A 16,807-nucleotide genomic window follows, 5' to 3' on the forward strand; every position below is an offset into this window, starting at 1 on the left:
GCCCTCATTGCTTCGCGTTCGCGACCCAGCTACCGCGTTCGTGATTAAGAAAATCACCCTGCCCCAGTTTACTCTTCGCGTTCGCGAGAGTACCTTCGCGAACGCGAAGAAGAAGATACCAGATAATAGCTGAAGCACGAAAAAAATCAAATTTTCTAAGTTTCAAAACACCCGTAGCCTATCTGAAATTTGCCCGAACCCTCGGGGCTCCAAACCAATTATGCACACAAGTCCAAAAACCTCACATGAACTCGCTTGTGCGATCAAAACATAAAAATAACGCCTAAGGACCGTTTCTCACCAAATTCGATAGACAAGTCATAAATATTATAGTGGACCAGTACCGGCTCCGAAATCAAAATACGGACCAGGTATCAATAAATCCAATCATCAGTCGATTCTTAAATATCATAACTCTTTCAAACTTTTAATTTTCAACAAAAATCAATAACTCGGGTTAGGGACCTCCGAATTCGATTCCGGGCATACGCTAAGGTCCCAAATTATGATACGGACCCACTGGGACCGTCAAAATACGGATCCGGGTCCGTTTGCTCAAAATGTTGATCGAAGTCAACTTAAATGAATTTCTAAGGAAAACTTTTTATTTTTATCAGTTTTTAACATATAAGTCTTCCGGAAGAACACCCGGACTGCGCACGCAAATCGAGAAAGGTTAAAATGAGATTTTTAAGGCCTCGAAACACATAATTAGGTTCTAAAATATAGGATGACCTATCGGTCATCACAATTACATAAATTGGGAGGGACAGAAGGAGTAATATATATTTCACTGTATTGATTTAATGTTCGTTGACATATTTGAAATGTACTTATTCAAGTGATCTATATGAATTTTGTCTTCAAGAAATTTTAAGCAATAATTTCTAGCCATGAAGTTTCTTTTAATAAGCACTCAAAATTTTCTCTAGATGGTAAATCTTGACCGTAAATTTGGGACAGTAAAATCTCCGAAAGAACAAAAAGTTTATTGTGAAAGTCAGAAGTTAAATCCCTGAAAGAATCTAAGATAGATTGCTATCAATGTTTCGCAAGCTGTCACAAAGCTAGTCATGCACTCGTAGTAGTAAAATCAAATATGTCATCAAAATGAAGAATTAAATGTCTCCCTTATGTATTTTGAAAGTGGAAGATACTTACCTTTGTCATGTCTACTGTGAAAATATTTTCACTATCTAATATAAATTTACTTTCCCTTTACAGTAAGAAATCCGCAATTTCCTTTTCGATATGTAAACCTTGGGTTCTTTTTATCTTAAGAAAGTTTCCTACGTGATAAACTAACCTTTAACAAAAAAAAGATGGGGTTCAAATTTCCTTAACTATTCTTCGCGATAAGTGACCCCCACCCATGACCGTTAGGTCCTGGGCTCGAGTCACGCTAGGGAAAGGGTGGAAACACTATAGATCCTCCTAAATTGGGAGGGATTAAAAATAAAAATAAAAACTATTCTTCGCTCCCCATTCAAGAATTTTCACTCTCACTTTATGAATTTCTCTTTTGTTCCCCTTTATGAAATTTAACAAGATATATATTGCCCTCAAATAATTTTTCTAGTTCATTGTCCCATCAATTTGTTTAACGAGAAATAATTCTCTAACTGACGAACTAATTAAAAAAAGAAGATGACATTAATAAAAATTAAAAACAAGAAGGTTAAAGCTAGTTGATTAATTCATGAGTTATTCTAAAGAATAGTGAAATAATTATTCAAAGAAATGTATCTGCAGGTCAAATGATAATGAAAAGATGTGTGCTTTGAACTTTGAAGGAAAGGTAAAGGCAAGAGAAAATGAATTTAAATTTTATATACTATTTTAGAGCAAGCAAGCAATGTAGGGGAAAGCTTGAGGTGAGATAGACACGCTTCTTGCAATAAAAAGGAAAAAAAGAGTGACTAATTGTCTTGTATGAAGCCTACGGAACTGAAATAAAGATCTTTTCATGGATTTTCTCTGTCGGTATTTCATTTTTTTGGGTTTACCCTCCATTGTCCGGTACACATCGGACTCGACTAATTCGGATTCGCGTTGAAAAGTTCCATATTTGAGGTAAAACACTCATTAAAAAAGACGACTTCATACTCAGAATTATAATCCGAGACCTCTGATTAAAGATAAAGGAGTGTCACTCTACCACAACGGCCTTGTTGGTCATTTATTTCATTTCTTTCTCTTCATTCTTAATTTCTTGGACTTTCACGTTTTAGGACGTTTAACAAAAATAAAATAGAAAGAAATAGCATCATATTGAACTTGTTTTTCTACCTCATCCTCATATTTTTTAACGAAAGAAGAAAATATCAAAATTAATAATTTGTACCAAATCAACCTTGAACTAAATTTATAATTAAAAATGAGAATACTTATATGCATTAACCTTTCCTCTTATTCAAATCAAAGATAATATTATTAATGCTACACACATTGAGCATAGTTATGATAGTTAAAAGGGATAAGTCTAGTGAACTTAGCCCTTTGTTATAAGTTTTGTACAAAAACATTAAAAACAAAGGGATCATAGAACAAAACATATTCATAGGCAACTAACCGCGTAATGCTTCCTTTTCCGTACATGTCATTTATTTATCTATATATGCAGCTGAAGTGATTAAAAAACATAATAGTGGTTGCATCCTTTGTCCCAACCGCGCTTAATAATAGTATAATATTTGTTTCAAAGTTAATAGAGAGGTAAACCAATTGGATGATCAAACCATGATCTATTTTCTGATTTTCGTATCCAATTTTAATTTATAACAAACTTTTCAAATATTGCTTTTATTATTTTGTAAATTCTGATGCATTTTTTAAACATGTCTTTCATTCGAGAGCTTCCAAAACTTGCATAATTACAAGGTTCGATTTTATATTCTTGGAATACTTTCTTTTTGCAAAAACAGTGTATGGTGATGAACTGTGAACACATCAAGAAAAAGAGAATTTTCAATTGAATCCATGAGGATTATTAGCTCTCTAATTTTCATATATGGATTGGTATTATTCTTCTAGCTCAACTTTCCTCTCAAATATCATCCTACTTCTACACCATGGATGGTCCATGGGAAGAAAGCCACGATGATCTATATAACACGACTTACTACGTAAGGAAGTCGATTGTGTATCTTTATGCCAACAAGGTCATGCAAGCTTGCCTTTGGTTGACCATCCTGAAAGATTTCCATATGCAGGAAAGTCATTGATCATTCACATGATAGCCACACGCGTCAGAAAATTAGATTTTGTGTGCGCATCATAAGTCTCCACCCCGTCCCATAATTCTTTCAACTCTTCAATCATTGGTTGTAAATATACATCGATATCATTGTCTGGACAGTTGGGGCCTGGAATAAGAAGTTGTCATCATGAAATACGGATTTTTCATGCAATCCCATGGTGGCAAATTATACGTAGTTAGTACAACTGGCCAAATACTATGATTAGAACTCATGTTCCCATAAGGTTGGAACCCATCACTCGCCAAGCCTAGTCGAACATTTCTTAACTCAGATGAAAAGGTGGGATGTTGTGCATCAAAGGATTTCCATGCTATTGAGTCAGACGGATGTCGCAAGACACCATCATCAATATTTTCCTCCTTGTGCCGCCTCATCTTTTTAGCTATCTCTCTTGCCATGTACAATCTTTGAAGCCGTGGTTTCATTGAAAAATGCCGCAAGATGTTATGAGCTATTTTCTTGCCTTCGTGTTCTTCAGACTTCCATCTAGACTTACCGCACTTAGGATATGCTTGAATATCAGCATAATCACACCAAAATAAAATACAATCATTCCTACATGCATCTATTTTGGTGTACCCCAAGCCGAGGTCACAAAAAACTTTCTTTGCTTCATAGAAAGAATTTGGCACAAATGACCCCTCGGGAAGAACTTCTTTAAAGAAGCTCAATAATGCATCCATAGATTTGTTGCTCCAATGGTTAAGACACTTCAAGTGAAGTAGTTTAACGACAAAAGATAACTTCGAGACTTTTTTACAATCAGGATAAAGTTTTGTCTCAGCTTCTTCTAACAATTCGTAGAACTTTGTTGCATGTATATTTGGCTCTTCCCTGTCCTCTGAATTATTATTATTATCCTCCACATTCGTATATCCAGAAGCATCGCGAATCATTTCACTTATATTGTCCTCTTCAATGCTATCATCTTCTGCTTCATCATCACTATCTACAGCACTAGAAGTTTCAACTCTAACTGACACTTCTCCATGCAAGTCCCACACTTTATAAGAATCCCAAAAATCCTTCCTCAATAAATCTCCTCTTACACCAACCCGTAGCTTGAACTCGGTATTCATACACCCTTTACAAGGACACCGAATCATAGTGCTCACAGTTGGTTGACTGAATGCCCAATTAAGAAAGTTGTCTACTCCATCTCTATACCTTTGGTCGACTCTATTCCTAATATTCAACCAACTTTTATCCATACTTTCTATTTAAAAAAAGAAAGTTAATTAAATAAAAGTACAACGGTGATAATAATCAAAACATATATAATAACTAACATACAAGAGAAATGAACAAATCAAATCACCTCTAAATAAAATGAGAAATATTGCAGCAAGTTTCTACTCTTACACACCTTTTGGTTACAAGAAAATTAACCAGTTTCACAAAATATATAAAATAAAAAAAAAAGAGTACATTGCCACATCTATAAATACCTTATTGATAAACATATTCAATATCTCTTACCCAACTAGACTCAAAGAGTATTAAATTGATAGGCCCTAAACTCCTTTTTAGATGGTCGCGAAATAATTTTATATTTAAATTATTGTTTAAGTGGCCAAATATATGCATTTAATTCTACTGTAAAAAATGTGTAGAATGTTTCAAAAGAACATCATTCTACGAGAAGGTTATATATATATATATATATATATATATATATATATATATATATATATATATATATATATATATATATATATATATATATATACCTGACCCTTACCCGGACCCCTTCCCTTAAATACCCACCTTTTCTACTAAGTTTCTACATCACTTGCAAAAATCTTTAAAATCAGCTACTGATTTCTCTCTCTTTCTCTAGAAAGAGATGTCCATAAACCATATTTCTTCAGAAACAGTGTGGTGGACTAAACAACAACAATATATGATGATGGACTCCTCATCCAAGAAAACCTCATCCCCTTATCATAACATCACACTACCCCACCTGAAACTCAAACACCAACCATGTTTGGCTTCAACCTTAAAAACATGAGTAATAACGAATAGGACGAGGAACAAATCAATGAAGTATTATATTTTTTTATAACCTTACAGTAACATATATGTGCCTTATAAAATTTAAAAGTATCTATCTACTGATTTAGGCATATAGCCATAAAAGAAAATATAATTAGAATGAAACACCAATATGCAATAGGTCTCTGAACAAGAAGCTTTTAACTTACCCAAACTAAGATAGTCAAGTTCTGTCAAGACTGAAAATCAATAACAACAACACCAAATAGGCCTCAAATGAGTCTTTCTGTGCAGGTTTGTTTTTTGTATTCTTGTAGATTATCAAATGGTTCAGAGAAATTCGAGAGGAAATCTAAGAATATAAATATAAAACCACCGAAATAACAATAATCCCTAACTGCATGTTGAAAATTTTGCCTTAAAGAATCCTTATAAAAAAACCAAACATACATTTATATATAAACTAGTATGGGTATAAACAAAAAGGAAAGGATTAGGGTCACTAGCAGCTATATGAGAGAAATCAGTTATGCAATTCTTCCACTACAAAATCGATATGGATTTGAACAACAACTATATGAGATTTCCGTTCCTAAAAGAAAAAGGAAAAGATTAGGAATTTGAACACATACCTAATAAATGAGATTCACATTTTGATTAGAGAGATTTAGAGTTGGGTGAAATTTTACGAGAGAAGTGATTTTAGAGAGAGGGGGGAGGGATTTCTAGAGAGAGGAGGGTTTGTGTGTTTGTGAAGGGTTCAGTTCTTTTAATTAGTGTGTCTGTGAGACTTTTTTAATTTTGTTTTGTTATTTTAAATTAAAATTTCTAGGATATAGTAGCGACCCAGTCGCTCCAAATTATCTTTAGCGGCGACAAGTTAAAAGTCGCCACAAATAATATGGAGCCAAAATTTTTTTTTTAGCGGGACCGAAAATTTCAACCACATCAGAGGCGACCGCAGAAAAGTCGTTGCTAAATATTTACCTTCTATAGCGACCTTTAATGTCGCTGCTAATTCTATAAATGTTGTAGCAACCTATAGGGTCGCCGTTATATGTTGCCACTAAAAATCCAAATTCTTGTAGTGTACGTTCGATGCCGAAACCTTTCAAATCAAGTCCGATTGACTTTAAATTTTGGACACAAGTCATAAATGACATAACAAACCTATTCAAATTTTCAGAATCGGATTCCAACCCCGATATCAAAAAATCAACTCTCGGTCAAACTTCCAAACCTTCCTTTCCAACTTTCGCTATTTCAAGCCAAAATTAACTACGGACTTCTAAATAAATATTCGAACACACTCTTAAGTCCAAAATTACCATACAGAGCTATTGGAACCATCAAAACTCCATTTCGAAATCGTTTGCACAAAAGTCAAATTTCGGTCAACTCTTTCCATTTAAGCTTCTAAACAAGGATTGTTCTTTCAATTTAATCCTGGATCATCCGAAAACCAAAGCCAACAATTCACACTGGTCATAATACATCATATGAAACTACTCAAGACTTCAAATAGTTGAACAGGATATAAATGCTCAAAATGACCGGTTGAGTCATTACATTTTCCCCCACTTAAACATACGTTCGTCCTCGAACGTGCCAAAAGTTGTTCCTAAGCCTTCAAATCACTGTTCCACCTTACCACGCACATACCCGGGGGTGATACCATATCACCCTATTCCATATAGGCCTGAAAACACAATAAGTGAAGATTATTACTTAAATCTTAGTCCGTAAACCTTGGAATTCAATTTCTAACATTCATAATTTCTTTTCAAGACCCGAATCTCACATCTACACAATGTATAAGTCTGAACAAATTGTATCAAGCCATAACTATAACCCCAGATATAATCATATAACATACTACACAGCTCGCAGACTCGCAACATCATTCCCTATAACAGTAACTACTCTAAACTAACTAAGTACTAGTATTAAACCCCACATTCCACATAACCTCGTTCCAAAACCTTCGTATACTGCCGAAAAATAAAGAAACATACATGAACTCACAACCACTCGCCAGATCAACAGGTCACGGAGCTTTCCCTCGTTCAACAATTACCATAGCCAATTATTTAAGCCGAATTCTAAATTATTCTTCCAGCACGTTGTAATCAAACATGATAGTACCTATTCTAGGTCCAATGACCTTATATTATCAAACACAACTATTCCACAGACATACCACACCAATATAACTCAAGCCACAATCACGCAATCCGTGCACCCATAAATAGGAAATACCTCAAAGAAGAGAGTCGTTTCGCAAGTTCAACAAGCACCACTACAACCGCAATGCTATGAGCTCATCATATATAGTAGAACCAAGACACACGAATCTAATAACGGTAACCAGCTCTTCTATAGCTCACATTAACATTACCCGCACGGTATAGTCCCAAGCCTCCAGTCCAACATATCATAGGGGAGCATTTAAACAGGTATACAGGTATATGATGAATAGGATAAGATTCTCATATTCCTGTACTGGTATAAATGATATGCCAAAGCGTAGGCATGTACAAAATGTGTTATTGTAGCTCAAATCAAAAATCTTTCATCATTGAGGCATTTATCAAGTTCGTTCAGGGATTTTAACCCCTATGTAGCCTCAAACACGGCTTAAATAGCTCAAACAATGTTACAGATATGAGAAATATCATAGCTTAAAGCTTAACAGTCAATTTTAGGCTTATTAAAGACTCAACGTAATCCGAACATGGATAAATAGCCCTCTAAAAAGTCCTCAATGACTTAACTATAACACGCACCATTATCTAGTTAACTTGGCCTTATCTTCACAGTCCGCGGCTCCGAAACAATTTACTTCTGAGAACTCCTTGTCCCCCAAATTCATAGAACACATGAACCACCGTAATTGATCAAAACTCTATCACTCGAATGACTAAAATATCCTTCATGCACGATCATCCCACTAGGAATACTTCCATAATTTCTTTTTCCGTGCCACACAGAAATAATTTGAATACCAGTAGTCTATCAACCAGGTGAGTACCGCAATACCAATGAACATCCGTAATTCAAAATACAGTGCGTCTTCTGAACGTACACTCTTCTCAAGTAATACCACTAATGCCAATATCTGAAATCGTCTGTGCTCCATAAACTCATGACCTTCCTTTTGAAGTTGAACCGTATGCTTGCACATTCAAATCCCAAATCTCACACCACATACCGTCTCTATTAGGCTATCCTATGAAAATACTAGAACCTAATTAATACTCCGAGTCACCGACAGAATACATAACCAGTTAGTTAAAAACCTTCCATTTGCTCTTATCCAGGTGAAAATCACAATACACAACATGTTCCTCACGTTGTAGAAAATATCTGTCTCAAGTTGTGGTAGAAACCATCAAGAATTCTTCGAAACCCATTTGCACATTATAACCACGCTATTAGAACTGAATTCCTCTAACTCGACCAAACCACACAAGTTTCCAAATCCGAGAGTATTGCCACAAAACACCTGTAAAGCCTCACCTCATCATAAAAACCAAAAGAACCCAGTATACCATTACCATACTGATCCAGCTTGTTACTCATTTATCCTATTTTCTTCGAGTTTCTTCTGATTTACCCTCAAGTTGACACATCTGCTTGTCAGAACACCACGATCCTTACTCAAAGCTCACCACTAGAGATGCTAGCATAAACCACATCGCTCCAAGGCCCATAAGCTATTGTATTCTCTCTTAAGCACCACAAAAGTGCCACAACCGGGACACCACTTTATGTGAATTTAAAATTGTTCTTTTTACCTTTCTTATATTGAAATGTAGAATCCATAGTCATACAAAATTATCGCAAGTCTCGGCACCATCCAGTGTAAATAACCGATTCTGGAGATATACAAATTTTGAAAAATTTTCAATTGACACATATACATTTAAAATACATTAGAACCCTTTCGAAAGTCATCCACTCTGCTCAAATCTAAATTGCACCGTCAAACGGGCCGAAAGACACAAGCCCCATTAGCACAACAACCCGCAAAGAAGTAACCATACCTTAAAACCACTAATAAAATTCATACTTCGTATGCACTATATCCTTCAAAATAATAATTTAATCATTCCACGATCTTTATATTTTTATAAAGTCCACTATAACCCGTATTCGGAAATTTTCTTACTCGAGTCATCCTCGATCTCAATCTATGCAAGTCATAACTAATCCACAAATATGCCTCAGACCAAAACCAATACAACACATAATCATGCAATAAAATCGTAGATAGCAGACTCCCCTAATTAGCTCAAAGCCATAAATCAAAACACTCTGTAACTCACAATACCACTACTCTATTACTTCCATAATATCACAGTTAGGTCAATGAAAATTCTTCTCAAGCTCATGAAACACCAACCATAAAATACCTCAATCATCCACTAAGCTCGCAATTATTCTCTTGACAGTCAAGTCAACTTTCTCAACCAGATTCAAATTCAAATCTCAACACATACATCTCGCTGGTGGAAAAAAAACTCTCTACTCAACATTATAAGGAGCACACCTCCGTAGATTACTCGGCATGAGATAGCCCACCCGCTTAGCCTAAAATTGGCATCTTGATATACCCTTCTGCATCTACAATTACTATATAATCACTTAGTCTCCCTAAGTCTAAACTCACAACGACACATGAAAATCTACTTCATTGCACAATTAATCAGCATGAAAAATCTCTCAACACACTCATAACTTGAGACTATACGTCACATCAAGATAGTAATCTAACACCCAATAGTCCTTTTTACATCTCAAGCAAACTATTCTCGTCACCATCAAACCATCTGAACACATTCCGCAGTCACATCATGCTCATCATATAGCCATTCAACCACTCATCGAGCCACACATTTTACTCATAGGGACACTATCGGATATATGAGTCCAAATGTACAAGTTCACACAACTGAAGCTACCAAGCCTAAGCTGCAGTCTAAACTTGGCCTCAAGTTATCCAGACTTGCCCATCACCAAAACACAGAATATATATCTCGAACCTCGTTCATGGAATCATAAGTCGGTGATGCACATCTGATACCGAGTGATCACATGCGCACAAAAATGTGTGGAAGGAATTCAAAGAGTTATGTTTCAAGCTGAATCAATTCCGCACGATAAGGAAGGAAAGATGGAAAATTATCCTAAATGCCTTGTAGCCTCTCGAAGATAGGTATGGACATTATCCTACTGATCCACAAGACTCTACTAAACACTTGCTCATGACTTGTAGAACCTATGAACCTAGAGCTATGATACTAACTTGTCATGACCCAAAATCCAACTAGCCATGATGGCACATAACTTTACCCGCTAGGTAAGCCAAATAAGAACAATCTGATTCAATTAATAATTAACTGACTCTAATACACTCCCTAAGAACAGGTAGTACAAATCATGAGCTTCTAAGATTAGAATTTACAAAGCTGGTATAAAATAAATACATCATCTGTTCGAAACGTACATAAATAGATTTTTATAAATCTAAGGCTACCATGAGCAAGAGACAGCTACAACCGGAACACAGGTACGTCTTCAAATCTAGCTCCCATCGATCACAGCAACATTAGCATCCAATATCTGCACGCAAGGTGCAGAAGTATAGTATGAGTACAACCGACCCCATGTACTCAGTAAGTAACAAACCTAACCTTAGGTTGAAAGTAGTGACGAGCTGGAACACAGGTTGGGGTCCAACACCAATAGCCAACAACAGTTCTTAACAACATAATAGAAGTAATAAAAGAAGTATCTTAGAGATAAAATGTTCACCTCGTTCACAGTTCCAAAAAAATAGGCCTGTTTTTCAAGTATACCAGCGAAATCCCAAATCTTTTACGGAAATCACCAAAATATGAGTACGTTTTGCAAAACTATGATTTTTCCCAAAAACTTTTCAACAACAGATAGGATGTTTCATTTTCAAATGGTATGAGGAAAATATATCTCTATGCGTACATGTTAATGAGTATGTGAAGTCATGAATGACGAAAGATCGTACAGCATGAGCAATGCATCTCTATGCTTGTATATCAAGTGTGCATGTCAATGCAATGCAACTCAGTGATAAAACCATGTGCATACTCTCAGAGTATCAATAACCTCACAATCAGGCCCTCAGCCTCACTCAGTCATCAATATCTCTAGTCTCTCGGGCTCTCAATTGTCATGAAGCTATCCCAAAATGTGATATGATGTATCAATAAATAACAACAGAGACTGAGATATGATATGCAATGAATGTATATGACTAAGTACGAAATAACAATTTAAACATATAATTCGACAACATAAATGACCTCAATGGGTCCCAATAATACAAGCATTTGCCTAAGTATGATCTCTAACATGAGTCACAACTCAGTTTCTCTAATACATAAAAATACAAGTTAATTGACTACACAACTCTACAGAATCAACTGAGTCTCAATTTCTACGGTGCATGCCCACACGCCCATCACCTAGCATGTGCTCACATCCAAATAATTCATATAACATGTATAATCAGGGTTCATAACCTCAACTCCAAGTTTAGAAGAGTTACTATCACGCCCCATCTCGGGAAGCATGACCGGCACTCAACCGAGTGAACCCGGCCGAGCAAGCCTAATAGATATTGTCTACCCAAATAACCCATGATCAAGAAAAGACATGATTTCATAAATTATACAGTAGGAGTCTCAAAATACATATTTCTTATAGTTCAAGTGGAACAAGTGATCAAACGCAACATGACTTGTTTAACATTCCCAATACCCATATACAGCCCACATAGTATCTACGGAGCCTCTAAATATACAAAAGAGAGTAAAGATGGTACCGGAAACAAGGCCCCAACTATACCTCAAAAAGAAACCATAATATAAATAAAAGGTACAATACATGACCCCAGAATGAAATGGGGCTCACCGAGTTCGCTGAGAAGAGGATGGAGCACTATCTGAGATCCGCATTGTCTGCTATGTAACCACCTGCATCCATTTAAATATGCAGCGCCCCCGGCAAAAGGGACGCTAGTACCGTCGAATAGCACTAGTATGTATAGCTAAACACCAACTCAATAGAATGAATAATAATATAAGAGGAGCAGACAAGAATTCAATAAGGGCTTCAAATAAATAATAAAATAACAAGTTAAGGATCATATACATTCTCAAGCCAATTTCCATATTACTAGGTTGGGTGACCTTTAGTACCGATGTTCCACAATTCACAATACCTCCGTGTTCTTACACGAAGTATGATCTCGGCCCTATCGGCTAGGCCGCCTCGTTGGGGACATTACCACAATTCCATTTACAATACCACCGTGTTCTTACACGGAGTCCGATCTCGGCCCGATCGGCTAGGCTGCCTTGTTGGAGATGTTACCACAATTCCATTCACAATACCACCATGTTCTTACACGGAGTCCGATCTCGGCCCGATCGGCTAGGCCGCCTCGTTGGAGACGTTACCACAATTTTAATCATCTCACATCATACTTCTTTCATGTACTTTCGATTCATTGACACTAGTGATTACGATTACAAAGTCATTCTTGGCACTTGGCCGTATTTCATAGTTCCAGACCCTTTTTCCCACATTCAATATCATTATCAAAATCATTAAGGCTCCCCATTCAAGGCATTAAATTCACGTATGAGCTGTCTGGGAATCTTAGGCACATAGAGGCTTTTCATACAATTTGGCATAACAACCTTTATTTCAATCTTGACATGAAGTCTTAACATCCCTAACACGTATTCCACATTTTGAACATATTCTCAAATGGCAAGATGACATGATGAAGCATTTAGCATAAACATTGAACTTACATCCTTCAACACAAATACATTAAAAATCGTCAATTCTATAATGATCAAGAACTTACTCCGATTAAATGAACACCATGGGATTCGATTCTAAGAAGAAGGGGGGTTTAGCCAACATACCTCAATTGAGCTTCTTAAAACTCTAAAACGTTCGAGAATATTTGCAACTTCAATCTATTTTAGCAATATAACAAAATTGAACCAAAATTAGAAAGATGAACATGGTTTTAGCTCATTTGAGCATATTATCAAACACTAGGTGTGCATCAATGTTTTAAGGCTCTTTTGTAGAAAATTCCATCATTTCCCAACCCACTCTCTACCATTATTAGCTCACAATCTTCACACATACTACAAGGATACATGCATGCAAGGTAAGCACTCCCATCCCCATGAATTACCTCACTAATGGCCCATTCTAGTTACATTTTAAAATTAAGAGTTTGGGTGATAGAATCTTACCTCTTAGGAAGAAGACCTAGGTTCCTCTCTTGATAATCTTCAAGATTTAAGTGAGAATTTAAGAGCAATTTGATGAAGATCACTTCTCCCTCTAGGACCCTCTCTCTCTCACTCTAGAAATATAAGAAAATATGCTCAAAATGGTCCGTGGGTGTGTTTTAACAAAATAGGGTCGGGTTTAAAACCCCAAAAAGGAAGCTCCGGAACAGGTTCTGCGATCGCATAACCAATATGCAGACCGCATATCGGTCGCATAATTGTAGACCAAAATGGCCAAAAACATTGTTCGTGTCTGCGGTCACTATGTGACCCGCATAATTGTTCTGCGGTCGCATAATGCATCGCAGAACAGTTATGCGGTCGCATAGTCGACCACATAATTGCTCCCAGACTGACCCAAATATTGCCTCACTCTGCGGCCATTATGTGATCCGCAGAGTAATTCTACGGTCGCATAATAGACCGGAGAAACGCGTAATCCTGCCAAAAATTTTCCTTTACTTTCTGATGCATTGTTCAACCCAAAAAGTCCAAACTGCGGCGAGCAAGCTCTCCGCGAATAATTTCTATAATACACAATACGTAAAACTAATTCGGTACCACGAAATATTATTAACATTATTTTGCAAAATTTTACGGGGGCTTACATTCTCCCCCACTTAGGATCATTCATCCTCGAATGAGGGTAAAAATTTGTTATTAGCATCTTGTGCAATTCAGTTTTCATACCACATGCCAGCAGCCCCAAATCCGACTAACTCCCTAAATTCTCAAAAATTTCGCCAGAGTTTCGTTTGTAACTAGGCCTATCAACTTGTCAGAGAGCCCCAGAAACACACTTACAAACATGTATAGAACCCAACGACATAGCATAACTCATAACCACACCAACCGTGGCCTCATGTAAACAACATATAATCAAAAGGAGCATCTTTACATTAACTAATCAAGTGGTACAAAATTCTTAGGTGACAGGTTCATAAAAGAAAGGATTACATAACTATTCAAACAAGTGAGGATACTTCTTCTTCTTCTCTTCTTCGGTCTCCCACGTGGCCTCTTTAACTTGCTGGTTTCGCCATAACACTTTCAAGGAGGCAATTTCTTTATTCCTCAACTTTCAGATTTGCCTATCAAGAATGGCAATTGGAATCTCTTCATATGACAATTCTTCATTAACCTCAATGGTCTCAACCGGAATAATGAGTGTCGGATCTCCAACTACTTTCTTCAACATAGACACATGAAACACCGGGTGTACTAATGACATCTCAGGTGGTAGCTAAAGCTCGTACGCCACCTCACTGATCCTCTGAATAATTTTGTACGGCCTGACATATCTCGGACTCAATTTCCCCTTTTTCCCTAACCGTATAATACCCTTCATGGGGAAAACCTTCAAGAATACCCAATAATATTCTTTGAACTCTAAGTCTCTGCGACGAACATCCGAATAGGATTTTTGATGACTCTGAGCAGTTTTCAACCGCTCTTTTATGATCTTAACTTTTTCCATAGCCTGATGTACAAGGTCTGGCCCTAGGCTTCCCCAATCTCAAACCACCCAATGGGAGATCTACATTTCCTACCATATAATGCCTCAAATGGTGCCATCTGGATACTTGCATGAAAGTTGTTATTATAAGCAAACTCTATGTGTGACAAATGATCATCCCAGGTACCCTTGAAATCAAGAACACAAGAACGCAACATGTCCTCGAGCGTCTGAATAGTCTGCTCTGCTTGCCCGCCTGTCTGTGGATGGAAAGTTGTACTAAGATTCACCTGAGTACCCAAACCTTGCTGAACTTTCCTCCAAAAATTAGCCGTGAACTGAGCCCCTCGATCGGAAATGATAGAAACTGGAGTGCCATGTAGCCTGACTATTTCATTGATATACAACTAAGCATACTGTTCCGCTGTGTCGGTAGATTTAACTGGCAAGAAGTGTGCTGATTTCGTGAGTCGGTCCACGATCACCCAAATTGAGTCAAACTTGCGCGGAGTGCGTGGTAATCCTACCATAAAATCCATATTAATCATCTCCTACTTCCACATTGGAATTTCTATGTTTTGTGCTAACCCACCAGGCCGTTGATGTTCGGCCTTCACTTGCTGACAGTTCGGGCACCTTGCCACAAAGTCCGCCACATTCCTTTTCATTTCATTCCACCAATAGACTTCCTTGAGGTCGTGATACATCTTCGTAGAACCTGGATGCACGGAATACTTAGAAGCGTGAGCTTTGGTCATGATTCTTTCCTGGAGACCATCTACATTCGGAACACATAGTCGCCCTTGGTACCTTAGTGTACAATCATCCATGCTAAGAGCAAAAGCCGTAATCTTATGTTTTTGAATCCCCTCCTTCAATTGCACCAAAAATGGATCGTTGTATTGCTTCTCTTTGACTTCCACCATAATCGATGATTCAGCCCTATTTTGCACAATTACCCCTCCTTCATTAGAGTCCGTAAGATGAACTCCCAAACTAGACAATCGATAGACTTCCTTGGCCAATGACCTTTGGTATACCTCCAAGTGTGCTAAACTACCCATAGATTTCCGGCTAAGAGCAGCCACCACAACATTGGCTTTCCCCGGGTGATATAGAATATCAATGTCATAATCCTTGAGTAACTCAAGCCATCTTCTCTGCCTCAGATTCAGTTCCTTTTGTTTGAAAATATATTGAAGACTCTTGTGGTCCGTGAATACATCCACATGGACCCCATACAAATAGTGACGCCAAATTTTCAATGCAAAAACCACCGCCGCAAGTTCTAAGTCATGTGTTGGATAATTCTTTTCATGATTCTTGAGTTGCCTAAAAGCATATGCTATAACTTTGCCGTGTTGCATTAACACACACCCAAGCCCAATTCTTGAAATATCACAATATACCACAAATTCATTTGTACCCTCTGGCAAGGTCAACACCGACGTTGTAGTCAATCTCAATTTCAACTCCTGGAAGCTCATTTTACAAGCATCAGACCATTGGAACTTAACTGCTTTCTGAGTCAATTTAGTCAACGGAGAGGCAAGAGTAGAGAACCCCTCCACAAACTTCATGTAATACCCTGCTAAGCCCAAGAAACTGTGAATTTCGGTGGGCGTTGTAGGTCTAGGCCAATTCTTTACTACTGAAATCTTTTGAGGATCAACCTTGATTCCTTCTCTAGAGACAACATGACCCAAGAATGTGACAGATTTGAGGCAAAATTC

The 16,807-nt window shown here is 37.2% G+C and overlaps 1 protein-coding gene across 1 annotated transcript; it reads right to left on the reverse strand.

Annotated features, from left to right (window-relative positions):
* Window positions 1–3,343: 3,343 nt before the first annotated feature.
* LOC142175783 (uncharacterized) lies at window positions 3,344–4,471 on the reverse strand. Its single transcript, XM_075242778.1, has one exon. It carries the CDS (start codon window positions 4,469–4,471, stop codon window positions 3,344–3,346), a length of 1,128 nt encoding a protein of 375 aa, XP_075098879.1.
* Between the last annotated feature and the right edge of the window lie 12,336 nt (window positions 4,472–16,807).

The sequence above is a fragment of the Nicotiana tabacum genome, chromosome 22, assembly GCF_000715075.1.
Source record: "Nicotiana tabacum cultivar K326 chromosome 22, ASM71507v2, whole genome shotgun sequence".
Lineage (NCBI taxonomy): Eukaryota > Viridiplantae > Streptophyta > Magnoliopsida > Solanales > Solanaceae > Nicotiana > Nicotiana tabacum.

Bases quoted from the DNA above. Each gene is read 5' to 3' on its own strand.
- LOC142175783 (XM_075242778.1), bottom strand. From the start codon at position 4,471: ATGGATAAAAGTTGGTTGAATATTAGGAATAGAGTCGACCAAAGGTAT.